Source organism: Panthera onca, chromosome F1 (genome assembly GCF_046562875.1).
Source record: "Panthera onca isolate mPanOnc1 chromosome F1, mPanOnc1 haplotype 2, whole genome shotgun sequence".
Lineage (NCBI taxonomy): Eukaryota > Metazoa > Chordata > Mammalia > Carnivora > Felidae > Panthera > Panthera onca.
The window spans coordinates 44,135,577-44,157,542 of NC_138355.1; the positions used below are offsets into that span (position 1 = coordinate 44,135,577).

Sequence of the window (21,966 nt, forward strand, 5' to 3'; positions counted from 1 at the left end):
CTCATGACTCTGGGGTCATGACTGGAGCTGAAATCAAGAGTTGGAAGGTCAAACTCAAGAAGCTCAAGCTCAACCGACTGGGCCTCCCCCAGGTGCCTGGATGACATTGTTTCTATATGAGGCAAAGTGAATTCTAAGTTTGAATAGATTTGAAGTGAATTTGGTGGACTCTTACCACTTAACCTTAAATTCTGACATTAAAAAAAATGTTTTCTTAACGTTTATTTTTTGAGAGACAGAGACAGAGCATGAGCTGGGGACAGAGAGAGGGGGAGTCACAGATTCTGAAGCAAGCTCCAGGCTCCGAGCTTTCAGCACAGAGCCCGACACGGGGCTCGAACTCATGAACCATGAGATTATGACCTGAGCCAAAGTCGGCCGCCTAACTGACTGAGCCACCCAGGCGCCCCATTAAATCCTGACATTTAGACACATATTCCAGGAATTTAATTCTCTAACCACTCTTGTGGTTAGAAAAGGATGACAAAAAATTAGAAAAGGAATCTAAACTTTGCAGCCGTCTAGATGATAGAAATAAATCCAAATACCTTACAAGAGAACCAATTTTATTTTTATTTTTATTTTTTTAATTTTAATTTTTTTTTTAACGTTTATTTATTTTTGAGACAGAGAGAGACAGAGCATGAACGGGGGAGGGTCAGAGAGAGGGAGACACAGAATCTGAAACAGGCTCCAGGCTCTGAGCTGTCAGCACAGAGCCCGACGCCGGGCTCGAACTCACGGACCTCGAGATCATGACCTGAGCAGAAGTCGGCCGCTTAACCCACTGAGCCACCCAGGCGCCCCCAAGAGAACCAATTTTAATTTGTGCGCGGGAAGGAAGCATATTGCCGAGAAAGGTTGGTTTGTGTAATTTCCACAAATAACACTGAAGATCACTATTTCAAATATATTTATATTTGGGTTAGAGTCCACTGTATTCAGTAAAGAAACCTTGGTCACAATGGACAGATTGGCACTACTGAAGTTAACACCTTTATTGTCTTACTCCATGCAGACTTAGACGAGGTCATGACCACGTAGATGTACTTACTCTGTACACGATCCTGTATCACGTGTTTTCACGGTCTTTGTCAAAAAGCCTTGGAAAAAAGGTGCAGCACCTAATTTGTAATCCACTGTTATTCACTGCATCAGAAATATAATTCACTCTGATCCCTCCATTAAAAAACATCTGCGTGAACCACTTTAAATTAGTCCCGCTAAAATGATACAGCATTTAGTGGAGTTTATTTTAAATTCCCTTAACGAGCATTCATCAAACTATTAAAATGTGGCAGACATGGGGCCAGGCACCGAGGGTAGAATAGTAAATAGGATATGCCTGGTCCCTACACTTCTAGAATTTATCTTCCTTAGAGGTAAGTAGAGTCAAGGGTTTCAGTATTACATGTGTATAGATCTAGGAGGTAACAGAAAAGAAATGCCATCCCATTCTGAAGGGAAGAACTAATGTTTAGGAAAGTAAGGGTTGGATAGGATCAGTTAGTTCCAATCTTTCAGAAGCTTTTTTGTTATGAGAATACAGCATATATTCAGAAAAGCTCACAAACGATGTATAGCTTACGAGTTCCTCACATAGCCGCCGTCCAGGTTAAAAGGAGATAGATAGAGCATTTCCAACATTGCAGGAGCCCTCCCCACACCACCCTGTAAGTCATCACCCCTGCCTTGGTCACAAATCAAGTAGCCACACACACGGGTCTGTTTCTGAGCCTTTTTGTTCCGCTAGCCTGTTTGTTCATTCTTGTGACAAATAGAGGTCTATCCAGTAGAGAATTTCTCCCATTTTGTTTTTCTCCGTGATGGTCTTGGCTAGCCTCAGTCCTCTGCATTTTCATGTCACATTTAGAATCAGTTTGTTGAATTTCATGAAATGTTGGGTATTTCATTAGGATTTTATTAAACTTACACATCAGTTTGGAGAAAAGTTGGCGTCTTTACAAAATTAGTCAATACTTGGCAATCTTTTTTCTTTTAATTATTATTACTTTTTCATCTTTATTTATTTTTGAGAGAGAGAGAGAGAGAGAGAGAGAGAGAGAGAGAGAGAGAAAGCGTGCACAGGGGAGGAACAGAGAGAGAGGGAGACATGAAATCCAAAGCAGTCTCCAGGCTCTGAGCTGTCAGCACAGAGCCCAAAGCAGGACTCGAACCCAAGAACTGAGAGATCATGACCTGAGCCAAAGTCGGACGTTTAACTGACTGAGCCACCCAGGTGCCCCTGGTAATCTTTTTTCTTAAAAGACTGGTTAATATTTTAGGCTTTGTGGGATAAGAAGTAAAATTGGGGATATTAGATAGATACTTATACAACCATTTAAAAAGGTAAAAAACATTCTTTTTTTAAAAAATTTTCTTTAATCTTCATTTATTTTTGAGAGAGAGGGACACAGAGCATGAGTGGGGGAGGGGCAGAGAGAGAGGGAGACACAGAATCCTTAGCAGGCTCCAGGCTCTGAGCTGTCAGCACAGAGCCCCATGTGAGGCTTGAACTCACGAGCTGTGAGATCATGACCTGAGCTGAAGTCAGCCACTTAACCCACTGAGCCACCCAGGTGCCCCGAAACCATTCTTAGGTGGCAGACTCCTGACTGTCTATAAATCAGATGCTGTCTTGAGTGGACTTGGCCTGTGGGCTATAGTTTTCTGGCCCCTGTAAGTTTGTTTCCTTTTAGTATCTCTCAGTAATGTTGTATAACTGTGTTTAGGTCTTGCAGATCTGTTAGAAATATTCCGGAGTGCCTGGGTAGCTCAGTCAGTTAAGCATCCAACTTCGGCTCAGGGCATGATTTCGTGGTTCATGGGTTCGAGCCCCGCGTCGGGCTATGTGCTAACAGCCCAGCACGGATCCTGCTTTGGATTCTGTGTCTCCCTCTCTCTCTGCCCCTCCCTGCTCGTGCTCTGCCTCTCTCAAAAATAAATAAATGTTGAAAAGCAACAACAAATTATTCCTAGCTCCCAGTTTTCTAGTTCTCTCTTCAGCTGTGCATGATCTGCTGCTAAAAACTTCCACTGAATTCTTAATTTTGGTTATTGGATTTTTAAAAATTCTACAATTCGTATTTTTTCACGTGCCCAGGTATCTGTTGAAATTCCTCAAACTGGTTTATCTCCTCGAACAGAGTAAGCAATTATTTTATAGTGTTTGGTGGTTCCACTGTCTGCAGCCTCTGTGGGCCACTTTCCATGGTCTCTTATTTCACTGGTTTTCTTAATATCTTGACTCATATGCTTGGTTACATTTTATTGTGTTCACGATATTGTATTAGCAAAATTACTTATAGAAACAAGTCGAAGTTTAGGATGATGGTATTTTCCTCCAGAGAGCGTTTTTGTTTGCTTATGCCAAGGGTGTGGGGAAACTACCACTTTGGGATCAACTTAATCTAATTTCAAGGATTGAGATCATTGGAAACCAAGCTGCAGTCCAGAGAGAGCCTTTCAATTTCCTCCTTCTGGTTCACTCCTATTCCTGGGGTGCAAAGGACTGAGGACCTCAACCCAAACTGAGGAACACTGACCGGGTCTACCACTCTTTGACCGGCACAGACCCCTGCTTCCAAAAGCCGGTCACAATCACCCACCAGCCTCTGAAGTGCCCCCTTCACATTTGGCAAATGCCCCCAAGAGAGCGCTGGTCCTTAACACCAAGCCCACCTGCCAGGGTCACCTTCTTCTCAGTGGTCCTAGCCCAGTAATCCTTCAAACAAATGTTCTTTGATGCGTTTGGTTAGAGAGAGAGAGAGAGAGAGAGAGAGAGAGAGAGAGAGAGAAAACGAGCAAAGGAGAGGGGCAGAGGGAGAGAGAATGAGTGAGGGAGAAGGGCAGAGAGGGAAGGAGGGAGGGAGAAAGAGAGAGAGAGAGAGAGGGAGGGAGGGAGGGAGAATCTCAAGCAGGCTCCATGTTCAGTGCAGAGCCCAACATGGGACTCAATCCCGTGACCCTGGGATCATGACCTGAGCTGAAATCAAGAGTCGGTCACTCAACCAACTGAACCACCCACGCGCCCTGACTTTGGATGCTTTAAATATTTTGTCCAGCCTTTCTAACTGCCCTCGGTGGGATAGTGAGTCTAAATTACCTACCCACCAGGGGCACCTGGGTGGCTCAGTCAAGTGTCTGACTTGGTTTCAGTTCAGGTCACGATCTCACAGTTGCATGGGTTGGAGCCCTGCATCGGGCTCTGCGCTGACAGCACAGAGTCTCCTCGGGAGGGATTCTCTCTGCCCCTCCCCCACTTGCTCTCTCTCAAAATAAATCAATAAATAAACTTAAAAAAATGTACCTGTCCACCATTATCGGGAACAAAAGTCCTCATTAGTTATATGTTAGTCACTTGAGTAGCCACATACGTGGCATAGGAACAATATGTAAAATGCCAGTATGCCACTGTCCAACTCTTTTGTTAGAAAAGAATTTTGTAGAAACAATTAGGCCTTGGAAAAATCCTTTGCTCTAACAGGAACTGCAGGTGTCTAAACTCCTAGCAGCAAGCATGGGTTACTTCCATCTACCTATGATAAAGCGATTAACGGATTTCCCAAGTCTTTACTGAGAGCCTATTATGTGTGAGGGACCAAAGAGATGACATTCCCATTTTATAGCAGACACTAAGTGATCAATTAATTAGTTGACAGACCTCACAATAAAGCCTGAGGTTCAGTTTTCAGCTCTCCTCTGCTTTTTCAAATTGTGTATTCTTCCCAAGGACATACAGGAATCTAATTTCTACTGTTTCAATGCCTTTATTCCTTTCAAATTATACCGAAAAGGCAGAATAACAATTTGATATTTTTGGCTACTGTGGTAACGTTTGACAATTTTCTTAAAAAAAAAAAAAAATACAAATGATCAGTATCTAAAAATTTCATTAAAAATACAAGAAATGCAAATTAAAACATGAGATACTACTTTTTCTATTAAAGTGGCAAAATATCTTTTTCATAATACCCCGTGTTAGGAAGGTTTCAGAGAAATGAGTGCTCTTTTACACTGCTGGAGGGGGGTGAATTACAGCTGTTTCTGAAGAGTATGTGTCAATAGACCAAATCCTTGAAAACATGCAAACCTTGCAATTCTGCTTCTAATAATGTATGCCAAGGAAATAATTACGAATGTGTATACAGATTTAACTTTAAAGTTGTATGTTGTATCACACCGTTTATAAGAAACTGGAGACTAATAGGGGATTGTTTAAATAGATTACAGAAATGACAATGGAATACTAAAAACAAGGGTGGCCATGGACGGTTATCTGTTAAAATGGGAAGTCAGTATTTTGTTAAATGGAAAAGGCAAGTTATAAAAGAGCACAGTATGATCTCATATCTGTTTTTAAAAACCATACATGTTTATATATACATATAGAAAAACACTGAGGATATATACCACATTACCATAGGCAATCTCTGGATGGTGGAAATAGGAGTGATTAAAAAAATCTTTATACCCATTTTTGTATTTATCTGCAACAAATGTGTACTATTTCTGTGATTAAAAAAGGAAAGAAAAGTGAAAGCCTAATTTAAAAAACTGCCTTGCTTAGGTTTTGGCTTGTGGCAGGAGGGGCGACATGCCCCCAGAGGCATCTACCTGGTTTTGTTCCTTCGGACCTGAGTGGGTAATTCTCACAGTTGTTTTTCTGCACATGCCGTAATCATGGACCTTTGACTGTCTAGAAAACTGTTCTCTCATTTTCAACTAGATCTCACCGAGGCTATGACTGGGGAAGGAAGCCACCTTTCTAGAGGAGTAGGTTGGTTGCAAAACCATGCCCAAGGCCCACACTTTAGTTGGGGAGCCCTTAGAAAAGTTCTGGGGAGAAAGAAGGCGGAAGCAAGCAGAAAACAGATACAGAAGGATGGGCTCTAAACTGGAAGGTTTCCGTTTAGTCCTTATGTCGATTCTAGGGTCTCCTCCATCTTCCAGGTAGGGCTGATGGGAGGATGCCCGAGATCTGGTCAGAGAGACTCCTTCTAAAGTTGAGTCACTTCAGAAGAGAGAGGACAGAACTGACAATCATATTGAAGAGTTAAACAAGTCTGCTAACACTGAACTATTAGAGCAACGCTACAGCTATAGAAATAGTGGCATTTGGATGGAAAGTTTGTTCTGGGTTGGTACAGACATTCCAAATGAACCAAAACTCTGTGAGGACCATGCTTAGTAGGTTCGGTAAATGACGACACTACCCATTAGATAGATGGATTCCTTTGCTAAGAACAAAGGAAAAGTTACTTGTCCAAATAAGGCAAACCTATAAAGTCATGTATAATATGGCAAAGGCCTGTCCCTCCTATATCCCACATCCTCCACTGTGATTCTAAGCCAGGGCTGAGTTTTCCTTGGGGTGGCTGCCAGATAGGGTTGAAAATCTGATTCTCAACTCACAGGCTAATATAAAGAGAAGCCATATCAAGATTTGAGGGGAAGAGGGGCCATATTCATCTTCACAATAAAAAGTCACTATCGGCCTAGAGGCTCAGCTGTCAAACATGGTATTAGAGGGGTGTCCAAAGTAATGTGTTTCTGATTAGTAGTTTAAATACTAATGTCTGTAAATGCTACACTTTTAAAAAGAATAAATTACTGTAGATACAGTTAGCCATACAACCAAGTCACTCGCAGACACTTGTATGCTTTCTTGAATGAGAGAGAAAAAGGTGGAGTTTCAGCTATCAGCACGGGCATCAGCTGTCATGTGTCATCTTGGACAACAGGATGAATGCTGCTGTTACAGAACACGAAACAAGGGAGCCCAGGGTCAGGGAGCCCGGGGCAGGATGCCAGGGTTGAGAGCACATTTGTGGCCGTGTCCCAGTGTCCTGCAACTGGGGGAAAAGGAAGGTTAGGAGATGTTGGGATGCAGGATGAGTGATGCATGAGGCATGCACTTGAGGCTTTAAGGAAGCAGGATTAGCCCTCTGTTCAACCGGACATGTTGATACTCATAATTTACATTAGTACCGAGAAGGCGGCAGCAGGGCAATTACATCAGGTTAAATGCCAGTTCTTGAGGGGAGGAGCCTTTAGAGCTGGGAGTGGAGCTGAGTCCCCCTCCCCTCAGTTACTCATGGGAAACCCGTTCCAAGGCCACATAGAAACTGTTCTTGTCATCTAGGCAATGCCAGCCAATTGGTCCGATTTCACAGTCTGCGCACACCAGAAACTTGATGTTGCCCACGTCCTTGGTGAAGCCCACGTTCTCAAAGATGAACATGTCATCAACCAGCCAGTGCTCCTGGAGAAGCTCGCCGTCAGGATTGCTGCCATCAGCCAGAGCTGGTTTCTTTCTCATGGAGGGAAGGAAAAGCTGCAGTGGAAAAGAACACAAAGAATGCAAGAGCTGACTGGCCAGTCACGTCATCACCCCCATTCCACTCACACATTACACTGCTCCCTAGCACTTTCTCGGAATGAAAACAAAATGAGGAGCCCGATCATTGACGGATGAGGATGCTGGGCAGCTACTCTGTTGCCTCTAGTCCGTGCCCTGATTCTTACGAGGCGTTAAAGAGGTAACATGCCGTTTTCAACTGGCTTCACTGCTATCCTTACCATGATCCATAAGGCCCTGCCTGTTCCTTTTTTTTTTTTTTTTTTTTTTTTTTTTAATTTTTTTTTTCAACGTTTTTTATTTATTTTTGGGACAGAGAGAGACAGAGCATGAATGGGGGAGGGGCAGAGAGAGAGGGAGACACAGAATCGGAAACAGGCTCCAGGCTCCGAGCCATCAGCCCAGAGCCTGACGCGGGGCTCGAACTCAGGGACCGCGAGATCGTGACCTGGCTGAAGTCAGACGCTTAACCGACTGCGCCACCCAGGCGCCCCAAGGCCCTGCCTGTTCCTAATCTCCCTCCAGCCACACTGGCCTTGCCTTCTTCAAACAGGGTAAGTGTGCTCTGCCCTCAGATCCTGGCAAGGCCGGTTCCTTCGTGAATTTCAGCTCAAACGTAACCTCTTCGGGAGGTCTTCTCTAACCAAACAATCTGAATTAGCTTCCCATACTGCCCACTATGTTTTATTTTATACTTTTCAAAGTTTACTTAACTATTTTGAGAGCGAGATCGAGTGGGAGAGGGCGGGAGAAGAGAGAGAATCTCAAGCAGGCTCCACACTGTCAGCATGGAGACCAATCGTGGGGCTTGAACTCACGAAGCGTGAGATGATGACCTAAGCTGAAACCAAGAGCTGGTCACTTAACCAACGGAGCCACCCAAGCGTCCCTATATTTTTTTATATGGCTTTACTGAGGTATAGTTGACACATATACTGCACAATACTTAAAGTATACAATTTGAAACATTTTGGCCCAGACATCTACCCATAAATCATTACCAGCAAGACACCAAGCATATTCATCACCCCCAAAGTCTCCTTATGCCACTACCTCTTTATTTTCTACTTACCATTCTCTGAACTTAATGTATTGGCTTATTTACCGTGGGTCTCCCTCCACTAAAATGTAAGCCCCAGGAAAGGAAGGAGCTTACCTTTCCTGTTCACTACTATATCCCCAGTGCCTAGAGTAATAACTGGTATAGAGCAGGAACTCAAAAATTTGTCAAAAGAGTAAGTACAGGATACCTGGCTTTGCTCTATTCCATCACTGTAAGGTATGTGCTGGATTTATCTTACAAAAGAACATTAACAAGGAAAATCTAGTTCTAGAATTCGGAATAGCATCCCAAGGATCCTTGTACCCACAAATCAACATGCCTTCCCAATCACTACGAGAAAGCCTCTGGCACACGCGCATGTATGTACACACACACACACACCCTTTAATTTCTTCCATATGGTTAGTTCACACACCTTTAGCAGCCCCACAGTACTGCAAGATACATACAGCAAAGCTTGTTACTCCTCTGCTCTCATCGTCATGGCTACTGCCAATACACTTATTTTCCACCCTATGAAACACTTTTCAGTTCTTACTTTATTATGACTATGAAAATATTTGCTACAAAGCCAAGCAGTAGTCTATGGCTGTTTCTTTCTCGTAAGTTTTTTCTTCATAGGTAACAATTTACTTTTTTTTCCCCTCTGGCATTAAATTTCAACGTACCTACTATCATTTTTTTTTTAAATTTAAATCCAAGTTTGTTAACATATAGCGTATTAATGGTTTCAGGAATAGAATCTAGTGATTTATCACTTATACATAAAACCAAGTGCTCATCCCAACAAGTGCATTCCTTAATACCCATTGTCCATTTAGCCCATCCCCCCCCCCCGACACCCCACCAGCAACCCTCAGTTGTTCTCTGTATTTAAGAGTCTCTTATGGTTTGTCTCCCTGTTTTTATCTTTTCACTTCCCTTCCCCCGTGTTCATCTGTTTTGTTTCTTGAATTCCACACATGTGTGAAATCATATGATATTTGTCTTTCTCTGACTGACTTATCTCGCTTAGCATAATGCATTCTAGTTCCATCTACATTGTTGCAAATGGCAAGATTTCATTCTTTTTGATTGCTCAGTAATATTCCACACACACACACACACACACACACACACACACACACACACACCCCACATCTTCTTTATCCATTTGTCAGTCAATGGACATCTGGGATCTTTCCATAATTTGGCTATTGTGATAGTGCTGCTATAAACATTGGGGTGCAAGTGCCCCTTTGAATCAGCATTTTTGTATCCTTTGAATAAATGCCTAGTAGTGCAATTGCTGGGTAATAGGGTAGTTCTATTTTTAATTTTTGGAGAAACCTCCATACTGTTTTCCAGACTGGCTGCACCAGTTTACATTCCCACCAGCAGTGTAAAAGGGTTCCTCTTTCTCTGCACCCATGTTATGTTTCTAATGCAACCCCAAACTCTAATAACATAGGATGGCCTCAGTGAGCTAGTCTGGCATTAGCAATCAAAATAAAAGCAAAAAAAAAAAAAAAATTATTTTTTGATGTTTTTGTTTTTTTTTAAGTAGGATTCACGACCAAGCGTGGAGCCCAATGTGAGGCTTGAACTCATGACCCTGAAATCAAGACCTCAGCTGAGATACAGTTGGATGCTTAACTGACTGAGCCGACCCAGGCCCTTCCCCCTGCACCAATTTTTTTAATTAAAAAAACAAAACAAAAACAAAAACAAACCCTAACTGGACTGACATTATTCCAAAATAAAAGGGAAATGCTTTGGTAGGGATGAGGAAGCCTCTCCTTGAATGCTAGTTAGGGAATCACAAGAGATGCTACCATGTATTAAATACCCCAGAGTTTGCACTTCTGGCCATACTGTAGCCAGTAGGTGTCCCTAATAGGGAGGAGGGAGCACTGATCCAGAGCTTTTTTACTCCCCATCTTCCGAGCACCTGGTTTACTAAAACAGGTATCTGTGCAGTACCCTGCGCTGTGTCACCTGAGACATCAGCTGAGGACATCATAAAATAAAACAGTTCCTCCTCCTGTTACACTGTCATTCCAGTCACTCTTTTTGCCCATCTGATGTTTAAATGAACCCCCAAATGCTTTGTTTTACACTAAGTGAAAAACTGGAACAAGCAGAGGCGAAGAGGAATCAAAATTCAGAAACCAGGAAACCTGGATTCCAATCCTAGCGGTAGCTTTCTGTGGGCCTAAATTTCCCTAAAAATATTTCTGGGCCATATTGTAGGTGTGAAATCAACATCTTAACTAAATGTAAGGGGAGTGAAATGTTAAGGGGAGAAAAAGACTTGCTAAGCATTAGCCCTTAGGACACATCCAACAAAGGAGAACCAGCTTCCTTCCCACAGTTCCCATTTATAATGCAAAACAGTGCCTCAGCAGTCTTGATTAGTGATTTAAGGGAAATACTATTAACCATTCATTCAAGGGGTCCTACTGGGTGCTGGTCCCTCTCTTTCTCAACATTCCCATTTTTATTGAAATCCCGTACGTCAGATCCACAAGACTAGACCTACATATATGCACACTGTATGTGTAGGTGTATGGAAGTCAACCCATTCACTGCAGTGCCCAGAGCTATTGCAGGGTCAAGTTTTGGAATGTAACATTTAGAATAGAATTAGGCTTTCTAGATAGACTACTGGGGTGAAAATCAAGGAATTAATGCCTAATTTGAGGCTGCTAGGTCAGCCGGTTGGGGGACAAAGTTGCCAGTTCCATCCCTGACCAGGTGGGTTAACTACTCCGGACTCCAGGCTGTACCCTAAGCCTGGACTGGCTCCTCAGAGATAAGTAGAATACCACAACTCGGTGAGATTCTCAGTGGAACTCTTTGCTTTTTCAATAACTGTTAACAGTACCCTTTATTTTTTTAAGTTTACTTATTTTTTCTGAGAGAGTTCATGTGTGCAAGTGAGTGAGCGGGGGAGGGGCAGAAAGAGAGGGAGAGGAGAACCCCAAGCAGGCTTTGTGCTGTCAGCACAGAGCCCGATGTGGGGCTTGAACCCACAAACTGTGAGGTCATGACCTGAGCCAAAATCGAATGTGAAAGGGAGAGAGAGAGGCAGAGGGAGGGGGGGAAGGGGGGGGGGGGGGAGAGAGAGAGAGAGAGAGAGAGAGAGAGAGAGAGCAAGCCAGCAGGGGAGGAGCAGAGAATCTCAGGCAGCCCCACCCCCACCCCCCCTTGCTCCCCATCAGCACAGAGCCAGATGTGGGGCTCGAACCCACGGACTGCGAGATCACGACCTGAGCTGAAGTCAGATGCCCAACCGACTGAGCCACCAGGCGCCCCTTGTGGTGGTTTTAAAACATGTCCACAAATTATTTGATAATCGTTCCAAGACATAGACTCCACGTCTCTCACCTTGGGTCTGGGCGAGCCACCGTGACGGCCTCAATGGAATCAAGTGCGGTGGAAGTGACAGGCTAGGTCAGAAAAGGCCATGCCGTTTTGGCTGGTTTCTCTGGGTACACTTGCTCTAGGAGCCTTCAGCTACTATATGAGAATTCCAGCTACTCTGAATACCTCCAGGTACCCTCCAGGCATCACATGGAGAGACCTTGGGGAGAGAGCCACCGAAAGACCAACGTGCCCCCAGAGCCTATTTCAGTGCTCAGGTGTCTGAGTCTTCCCAGGCCACAAGCAGACACGTGACGGTAGAGAGCGTTTCAAATGACCCTTCTGACTGCACATGAAAGACCCCAAATGAGAACTGTCTAGCTAGGCCCCGCCAAGTTGAACTTTGCAGTTCTTCACACATACTGCGCTTTCTCTAACAACACTGAAACATCACACTGCTGTCCCCTCCACCTCTGTTCAGCTTCATTATAAATTCCTCAGTCACAGACTTCAGGTAAGATTTCAAGAAGTACCGAGCTAAAGGGTATGAACGTTTTATATGGGAAACCAATTATAGGCCTTTTTAACACATGCTGCACCAACAGTGACATATTAATCCATTCCACCCATGCTAACCCATTATTTACACTGGGCTAATAGCTTTTGTTCACTGATTTACTTACATCTAAGTATCTATTAAGTTCTTACTTATGGGCACAATCTAAGTGTAGGAGATACAGAAGTGGATAGGATCTAGGACCTCATAGGCCAGTGGTAGAAATACTAATAATTTCATAAGATCAACTGAGATTTTAGATGTGAGTGTGCTTTGCAGTCTTTAGGCCATGATTTCCGTCTTGGTACTGCTGACCTCCTGGGATGGAGAAGAAGTCTGTTGCAGGACCAGGGGACGGGGGTTGCTGTCTAATGCATTGCAGGATGCTAAGCCGCATCCCTGGCTTCTACCTTACTAGATGCCAGTAGCACCCTGTTATAGACTGTGTTCCTCCCAAATTCTTATGTTGAAACCTAATTCCCAATATGATAGGTCATGAGGACACAGCATATTTTTGGAGACAATTTTGAGTGAGGGTATGCACATGGCTGAAATGAGATTACACTTTGCACTTTCCTGAGGTTACTGTTACCCCTCAAGAAAAAGTTTAGTAAAATAAAAAAAAAAAAATGTTTTCAACTTTCCCCTTTTGGGGTGATGGCAGCATGAAGAATATAAAAATATCTAACTTGAAGGAAATAAAAGATTAAAATAAAAATGAAATCTCCCTTCAAAAATGATTTCAGGACTTGAGCGGTCTGTCCCACTGGAAATCTGATTCGTTGGAGAAACTGCGTTCCACCCAGTACCTTGGTAAAGCGTGTAGGTTACGAGAGTCATCTGTCACATCCCCTACACTAAAGTCGGTTCTGGAGCTCTTTTTGGGGCGGCGAGGAGCCCATCAGAAAGGACACCGGTGAGAGCGGTGTGATGCGGGCCAGTCCGCAGGGTGGAGCTGGAAGGGCTGCCCGTGTCCCGAGGCGCCGGGCCCTAGGAAGCCGGCGCCTTGCCGCAGCCCTGCACCGCACGCGGAGGAGCAGCGTCCAGCGCGCCCCGCGCCCGCGGCGACCGGGTGACTAGCCGGCCCAGACCTAGGGCGGGGCTGGGGCTGGGGCTGGGGCTGGGGGCCGGGGGCCGGGGGCCAGGGGCCGGGTCCCGGCAGCGCTCCCGCCGCCCAACTCCGGCGGGGGCAGCCTCAGGCGGAGCCTGGACGCGACGAGGGGCGCGGCCTCCGGAAACGCGCGCGGGGTCTGGGACACGAGCCACCTCGGCCCCCTGGGAAAGCGTGCGGGGGTGAACCGCCTCCAACCTGCCTCCCTACCTGTCGGCGGGAGAAGAGAGCGGTCCCTGGCTGCAGCACTCGGGAGCCACAGCGTTGGCACAGCACCGCCTTCCGGTTTCGGCCCTCGGCTGACACTAACTCGTTCAGCGGCTCAGCTGGTTCCATCGCCGCTACCGCCACAGCTTCCTCGGCCACGACCGCGCAGGCGCTATCTCTGCGGGCTTTTTCGGAACTGCGCGGGCGCGGCTTTCAGAGACGGGGTGGGGAGCGCACGGTCACTACCCGCCCCCCTCTGCGCATGCGTCCTTCCCCCCTCGCTCGCTCTGGGTTCTACTGCGCAAGCGCCTCATTCATTACTTGAGTGGTTAGGTGTCCGCTGGCTTTGTGACAGGGTCACTCACTGGGACGTGACAAATCCTCTCTCTTCATACTCACCTGGTCTTTGGGCTTCCCTTAAATATTGAGTAAAATCTGGGTAAATAAGCCATTAAAGCTGACCATACCATGTAGTTTGCTGAGATTTGACTTTGGTCTTCTGAATAAACGGGAACATTTCTGGAGGCAATGTGAAGGGAATCTGGGCCAGGCTATATACATCAGCAAGTTTTATCTACATTAGTTACTTCAACAAGAGACTACTTAAAGGGACATGTACCTTTTTGGTGTTGGAAAAAGATGCTTCCAGACTTTAATTGCTATCTGTTCTAATCATTGCAACTATTTACTATGTGGCAAATACCGTGTTTGAGTGCTTTAGACACAAACCTATTGAATCATCACAATTCCCTTATGTGGTTGTCACTGATTACTCCCAGTGCACAACTGAGGAAGGTCAAGATCAGAGGCTAGTTTCCAGGGTCCATAGATCCAGGCCTGGCTCTAAAGCCACTGTCCTTCGTCATTATACTTTTCACTCCATTAGATTGATCTTTAGATCTCTAGCTTATCAGTTCTAGTGCATTAGGCCATGGATATCCTGAAATGACAAGGGAAGCAGAATATGAAGGGGAACCAAGTTACTTAAATAGGTAATGTCTAATCTACCCATCATCCCCATCTGCAGGTTTTTCTTCTTCCTCTTTGTCCTTCAGTAATTCAACATTTAGTAATTATGTAATATAACTAGACCCTGAGGATACAATGATAATAGGCACTTTGTATTTGAGCACACAGTCTAAACAGGAAGACATACCCAAAACAAATGACATGTGATAAAGACAACCATGGGAACAAAGTGAATGGAAGCCAGGAATAGGGAATAATTCCATCTGGGGAGTTAGAAAAGGCTTTACCTAGGTGACATTTTAATTAGGCGTCAAAATGTGACTAGGATTTTGTCTGAAAAGCAAGACTATGTCAGAAGAACAGTATAATACATGAACAAAGGTGAGAACACACTTAAGAATGGTTAGTAGTCCACTGAAGGACATTACACCTGAGGGAAGAGAAAACAGTGGGGGGGTGGGGGGGGAGATCAGAATGGTAGAGTGGGCCCAGAGCACCATGGGTCTAAAGCCATGCTAAGGAATTTGAACTTCATAATGTGGGAAATGGGAATCTATGGAATTTTAGGCCAGAAGTAACTGTTCCAATATTCACTGAAAATTTGCTGTATGTTAGGCACTATAATGATGCTACATGTAATTGAGGAAGAACATTGATAACTAAATGGAGGGGCTAGACTGGAAGACAGGAAAAGAGCAGAGGTGAGGCTATCAGGAGGCTATTACTCCATGAGTCTGTGTAAGAGATAAAGGCTTGAACTAAGTGGTAGCAGAGGGAATACAGTTATAAGAATATATTTGGAACTATTAAAGATAATGTCATGTACAAGCCAGAAATGAATTGCATGTCTGTATTGTAATGGGGGTAACACAAGATAAATGAGTTTTCCGAGGTGGGATAACTAAGTGGCTGGTTGCCAGCGAAGAGAGCTAGAAAAACAGGAGGAACCCCCATATCAGGCATACCTCTGTGTAGGTGTATGAGAAGAGTATGCAAGATTGGAAGAGTGGAAAGACAGCAATGAGTTTTAGATGTTTTATGCAGAATATTCAGTTGTGGCTGCCATATAAGAACTCTTAAGTCAGCAGTAAAGATAGTTTAGGAGGCATCAGTTCTGAACCCCCACTTTTCCACCTCCCCTGGATCTCTTCCTGAGAAAGGATGAGTCATATGTTTCATAGCTGTGGTCTGATCAGCAGGCACAATCCATCTGCTGAGGAAAGGTTGGCAGGGCTTCTTTAGTGAAAATAACTTCCTCTTTGGCTCCCCCTTCCCTTCGCTCTGGGAATGTCAGGATTTCTGCAGTTGTGCAGGCCTTCCGCATGGCTGTTTACATCAGGTGCCATAAATCAAAGCAAACAGAGAAAGGAATGGAGTGACTAAAGACCCTAAAATTCAAGTGGGTACTAAGTGAGCTCAAGATTGACTCCTCTTTATTCTGTTTGCTTTTCAAGTAAACTCCCAGTGTGAGAGGAGTCAATAAATACACAAATTCACGTAAATATTTTACTGCTGAGAAGCTCCACAAGGGTAAAGGGGCCACCTCTTACCCACGTCTAGCAAAGAAACATAGTAGGGCCAGTTGGCAAACACATAAGGTGAAGAGGTTGAAGAGACAGGATCATACAGCTGATCTCTGCCTGGTCCCCCCCACCCCTCCCCAAGTATCTGCAAGACAGTGTTGGTTAGCCACAAACTCTCTTATAGGCACTTGAGACCACTGATTTTTAATATTTTCTTAAAAAAATACAAAGGAAATGAACTCTTTACGCCAATACAACTCGGGGAAAGAGGAAAAAAATGGAATTTTAGAATAAAGGGAAAGTGCATCCTTGTTTAGGTTACCACATCCCCACACTCCCAATACCCACAAAGCCAAGAATTTCACTCCGTAACACAGGGGAGCCTTGAATAGTGGCTCAGAAATTCAGAAATGGTGGTACCAAGTACTGGAACTAACAAAAGAGTTTTGGTTGCCTTGATTATTCTGTCCCAGGAAGAATAAAATCCACTCTAAGGACAGGTCAGGGAACCTCATAGTAGGAAAAGGACTAATTGTACCAAACACAGCAGTAAAAACCACTCCTTAGCAGAAGTGTGCCCTTAAAAGAACAGGGCAGTAATCAGGTAGCTGAATTTCTACGCTGCTGCCACCCCCACCCCACCCCCAAATAAATAGTAATGAAGTATAATAGTGTAGTAGTATTTGAGTCAACACAGACAGACAGTGTCTCACCGACTCAAGGCAAACCTTGCCATGGAGAGATGAGCCCTGGCGGCAAATAAGACGATTGTAAAATCACAGGTACTTCTAGTTTGTTCCCAGGCATACCAAACTCCCACCTTTATTCCATCTCTGCTCATCCCAACAGTTGTTCATTCTTACTCTGTCAATGCCAAGATGCGCACCCAGAAAGATCATGGGGAAATTAAAAGATCCTTCCAATAACACACCCTTTGAAGTCTTCCAGGTTATACCTCAGCGGTGTTCTAGGTTTACTCACATCCCATCAAATTCTGTTTACTTCCCTTATTCTAAACCCAGTTCTGATACACCAACCTTGTCCCTTAAGGCAAGGCCAGGTCTCTCCCCAAGCCCCCCAAGTTTTGATAGGGGGCTTTCCCCTCTATTATCCTCCAGAACGGAACTGTGCTGCCCCTAGTTACCTGCAGACTAGGAAAGGTATTTATTCCTGGAAAACAAGACTTGGATTTTACCCAGCTTACTCAAGTTGGTATCCTTCCAATCATACGCTGGATGCTGTCCACATCTAGTAGGTCATACTCACCTTAATTCTCTGCAATACACGAGGCACAACATATATATGGATTCTCCCAAGCACATGACAGTGCTCTCTGGACAAGGAGAGATGGTCTGGCCTCTCAGATCCATTCAGTGTGCATTGTCTTCCCTTGAGTGTCTGTTACCCACCCTCCTCAGAGAGAACTACCAGCACAAAGTGGAGTGTGTGTCAAATAAGTACAATCATCACCACACTGGTGCTTGTAATCACCCTGTGCACACGGTGAGAAATAGATATTCTGGAAAGGATCCTTGACGCTCCCGTAAACTGTCCCTTGGACTGGTCACTAGCTCTGGATGGCGCTCCAACGATGGTCACTTCTCTCGAAGAACACACACGCCAGCATCACAGCGCTGGGTTCCCATGGATGTCACTACTTCCCAACTGTCGATGATAGGGTCATAGCACTCGATGCTACTCAGCAGGGAATTCCCATCGTATCTGAGTGGGGAAGAAGCAAAAGAAGAAAATGAACTTTCTATTCCTCTCCGTACAGTCCTACATTAAAGTTTGCCACTGGAGATGTCTCCCCCAACCCAAACCCTGTCTCGATCCAAAAATTCGGAATGGATCATGTTGTCCTGGATGCACGACGACTCTAGCCTGGCTTCCAAATCCTTACCCCGCAATAGCATAAAGTCTCCCGCGAAGCACTGTGGCCCCTACATAGCATCGTGGAGTGGTCATACTAGTGACAGTTGTCCAGGAATCGGTGCGAATGTTGTATGCTTCAACAGAAGAAAGGTGGGCTGTACCATCAAATCCCCCCACCACATAAATATGGTCATTCAGCAGGGCTACTCCTGCACCTTGGGGGGAAAAAGGCATAGTAAATCAATACTACCAAGCTTAGGAGAAGAATTCTAAAAACAAAACATGATCACTGGTGGCCAGCTGAGTTCTAGAGTAGCTGAGGGATGTGGACTAGAGCCAGACAGGCTTAGAATAATCTAGTTGTCTTGATTTTCATTGTGTTTAGAGAAAAGACAGGCAAAGAGGAGAATGAAACCAGACTTATGTTTTACATGAGTGAAGTGTACGGTGAAGAAAGAAATACAACTCGGATTTGTTGATACCCTCTTTGACTCCACCACCACTGCGTATGTAAAGATTTGTCAGCACAGTCGACTGTCCTCTCCTTTAGATATGAGTGGTCTTACCAGAGCGCTTAGTGGCCATTGGTGTAACATTAGTCCAATGTCCTGTGTGGGGATCATATTTCTCAACTGAATTTAAGATATTCAAGCCATCATATCCTCCTGAAAACCAAAGCAGAGACCATTTCAGACAGACTGGTAAACCCTCATGCCCATTCCCAGTGTGCCTCTCTCAGAGTGTTTCAACTAATTGTTATAGTTTCAGTTCTCCTTCAAGAGTTCCAATAATCCAAAGAAAAATCTGATAGTACCCTAATTTCTGCTTCCATGAGAAAGATAACCTCAGTTAACAGAAAAGATATTGGGATAGACTAGGGTTTTAGTTGAAAAAGGTCTATGAACTTCATTTTGATAAAAAGGGGTCCCCACCCATTGAGCTCCCTCATCTTCGCCTCCCACACTGAATACCTAGGCAGTAGATCACTCCGCTGGCCACAACTAGTCCAGCACCCTCCCGGGCAGTTTGCATATCTCCCAGCATGCTCCACTGGTCAATGTTTGGGTCATACCGCTCCATACTGGTATGACGCCTACTTCCATCAAAGCCTCCAGACACGTAGATCATATCTGCTCAGAATGAATGAATCACAGACTATTAGAGGATGAGAGATTTCTTCTTTAGTTTTTTATGTTTATTTATTTTAAGGTGGGGGAGGGGCAAGAGAGGGAGAGCCAAAATCCCCAGCAGGCTCCATGCTGTCAGCACAGAGCCCGATGTGGGCCTGAACTCACAAACTGTGAGGTCATGACCTGAGTCGACAGCAAGAGTCGGGCACTTAACTGAGTGAGCCACCCAGGCACCACGAGGATGAGAGATTTCTATTCATTCTTCTCCCTACAAATTCCCCACAAGTCCTTTAAATGTTTGGGAACAAAAACAAAGTGTTTTTTCATGAGGTAAGTCAATTAAGTCTTAGAGATAAGGAAGACATCAGAGTTAAGACATCTAAAAAGAACGGGGTAAGATGGAATCCTTGAAAGCACTCAAAGACTTCAAAGGTGGAGTATGCAAAAATATAACCAGTGCCAATTCTCCACTCGGCACACTGGAACTTGATTTACCAACTCTGTGGTCAGTGTTGAAACATTCATGAATACTGAAAAGCTTTGGTAACATTAATATTTCCCAAAGCAAAAAGGAGTATTTGACCTCATGCTCCTGCCAGACAACAGGAGAGTTATGAACCCTGATCCAGCCCCAACAAAACGGAAACACTGCCCTGCACACCAAGCATACCTCCTAGGGTGGTGGCTCCAGCAAGGCCTCGTCGGACATTCATAGGGGCTACAGAATACCAGACCCCATCCTCATCTGCTGTGTAGTCTAGACATTCCACCGAACTAAGGCGGGAACGGCCATCATAGCCACCAATTACATAGATCCGGTCATGTAGGGACACTGAGGCCACGTAACGTCTCTTACGAGTGATGCTCTACGGATTTAGGAGAGAAGAGGTACAAATATTTCAGTCATGCAAATCTTAGGCCTTATCTGCTGCTAACCTTCCTGTTTTTATCTATGTACCTCTCCTTCTTCACTTGTCACTGTGAACCCCTGGGGCAGTAGTTCACCCTCAAGTGGCCTCCAAACCCTCTTGCTTGTTGTGATGCTTTTAAAGATGCAACCCTTATCCACATCTGCCTCTCTCCAAGGCTTCCAAAAAGTTTAATGTCTTTCCATTATCCAGTGTCTGATTCCTTCCTGTTCCACTGGGCTAAAGACTGTTATCTTTCTATAAAGTAGAAAAGTAGCCCCAACTGCTAATCAAAGGGCCAGGATTCCAATATCCTAAAAGTTAGGAGGACTGATTAAAAGATTTCCATGTTCTCAGAACTATTATTGTTCACCCAGCACTGAAACAGAGACATACAAAGGGAGAAAGATATAAACTTCAGACTTCAAGTGAACATTAGTTCAATTTAACATAATTTAACAGAGTTCAGCTTAACAGAGCATGACAATGGAGCATGCTGGGAGTTACACGGACAGCTCAGGAAGGTGCTGAAATAGTGGTGGGTCAGGTAAGTTTAATTTCACACAGGGCCATTGATATTTCTCCTCTTTTGGAACGGGGGGCATTGATATTTCTGAAGTCTAATCTTCTAATCAAATGGTCAGTAACGATGGCTTGATTAATTGATTTTGAACCTACCATGTACATGACACTATTGTAAGGAGCATCTTACTATTACTAGGCTTTGCTACTTTTAGGGCTGGATTACATATGATCTAGAGTCAGGGACTGAGGACATTTAAACTCTTTCCCAATGACTGGCTCCACCATTACTCACTGGCAAAAAGCTCCACTCCTGAGTCTTGGGGTCATATTTCTCTACCACGTCGATAGGAGACTGCTGGCTTCCGAAGCCCCCAACCACCAGAAGCACTTCATTGGCTCCTGAGGACAAAGAGAGAAAAAGATAGGTTACGTCACCATCCCAAGCTGGGAAACTACTCATAGGGAAACCTAAGTAGAAACAGTTGTAGGATTTTGTTTTATGTGGCCCAGAGAAGCAATCTGAAATAGGACGCTCATCATAAGGCTGCCTAACAGGAAATTACTTCTTTCTGAGGCTCTAGCTCTTGAGGATCTGGACCTCTGAAATTAAAATTTCAGGACAACATTAAATTCCAGAAGGCAGGGGCGCCTGGGTGGCTCAGTCGGTTGAGCGCCGACTTCGGCTCAGGTCACGATCTCGCGGTCCGTGAGTTCGAGCCCCGCATCGGGCCCCTGTGCTGACAGCTCAGAGCCCGGAGCCTGTTTCAGATTCTGTGTCTCCCTCTCTCTGACCCTCCCCCATTCATGCTCTGTCTCTCTCTGTCTCAAAAATAAATAAACGTTAAAAAAAAAAAAAATTAAAAAAAACTCCAGAAGGCAAACTTGAACACACCACACCATTCCAACCTATCTACATGCCTCTGGCTGACATAATAAATGAGGTTCTAAGTGCAGGCAGGGGGCTAAAGGAGCTCCCTGCCCTTCTCAGGCTGTAAAACTCAAAATGGGAGTTTTTTGCAATGGGGAAATAACATTCTCCTACTAACCTTGTCTCAAGAAAGTGGAAAGTTGTGGTTTAAGGACCAAGTGGTAGGCTTTTTTTTGTAATTTTAAAAATGGTTTTATTTTTGGGAGACAGAGCATGAGTGGGGAGGGGCAGAGACAGAGGGAGACACAGAATGTGAAGCAGGCTCCAGGCTTTGAGCTGTCAGCACAGAGCCCGACACGGGGCTGGAACTCATGAACCATGAGATCATGACCTGAGCCGAAGTCAGACGCTTAACCTACTGAGCCACCCAGGTGCCCTCCAAGTAATAGATTTTTAAAATTCTCTTCCATGAACTTTTATTTTTCCAATGTAGCCAACTATATGACCATGTTCCCTACTAATTCAT

General features: G+C 44.6%; 2 protein-coding genes across 3 annotated transcripts in view; both read right to left on the reverse strand.

The window, feature by feature from the left end:
• Positions 1-6,946: 6,946 nt before the first annotated feature.
• On the reverse strand, positions 6,947-13,919 carry RABIF (RAB interacting factor). Its single transcript, XM_060644120.3, has 2 exons — positions 13,646-13,919; positions 6,947-7,336 (listed from the first exon to the last, which is right to left on the reverse strand). The coding sequence occupies exons 1-2, from the start codon at positions 13,769-13,771 to the stop codon at positions 7,091-7,093; spliced, it is 372 nt and encodes a 123-aa protein (XP_060500103.1). The 5' UTR covers positions 13,772-13,919; the 3' UTR covers positions 6,947-7,090.
• A 2,403-nt stretch (positions 13,920-16,322) lies between these two features.
• Positions 16,323-21,966, reverse strand: part of KLHL12 (kelch like family member 12) — a 34,762-nt gene continuing 29,118 nt past the window's right edge. For both annotated transcript variants that reach the window (XM_060644112.3, XM_060644113.3), the window contains exons 7-12: positions 20,865-20,971; positions 19,810-20,005; positions 18,981-19,139; positions 18,576-18,674; positions 18,038-18,224; positions 16,323-17,856 (exon numbers count right to left, since the gene is read on the reverse strand). In XM_060644112.3, coding sequence (XP_060500095.2) covers positions 17,730-17,856; positions 18,038-18,224; positions 18,576-18,674; positions 18,981-19,139; positions 19,810-20,005; positions 20,865-20,971 — 875 coding nt within the window. In that variant the 3' untranslated portion in view covers positions 16,323-17,729. The remainder of the gene's footprint in view (positions 17,857-18,037; positions 18,225-18,575; positions 18,675-18,980; positions 19,140-19,809; positions 20,006-20,864; positions 20,972-21,966) is intronic.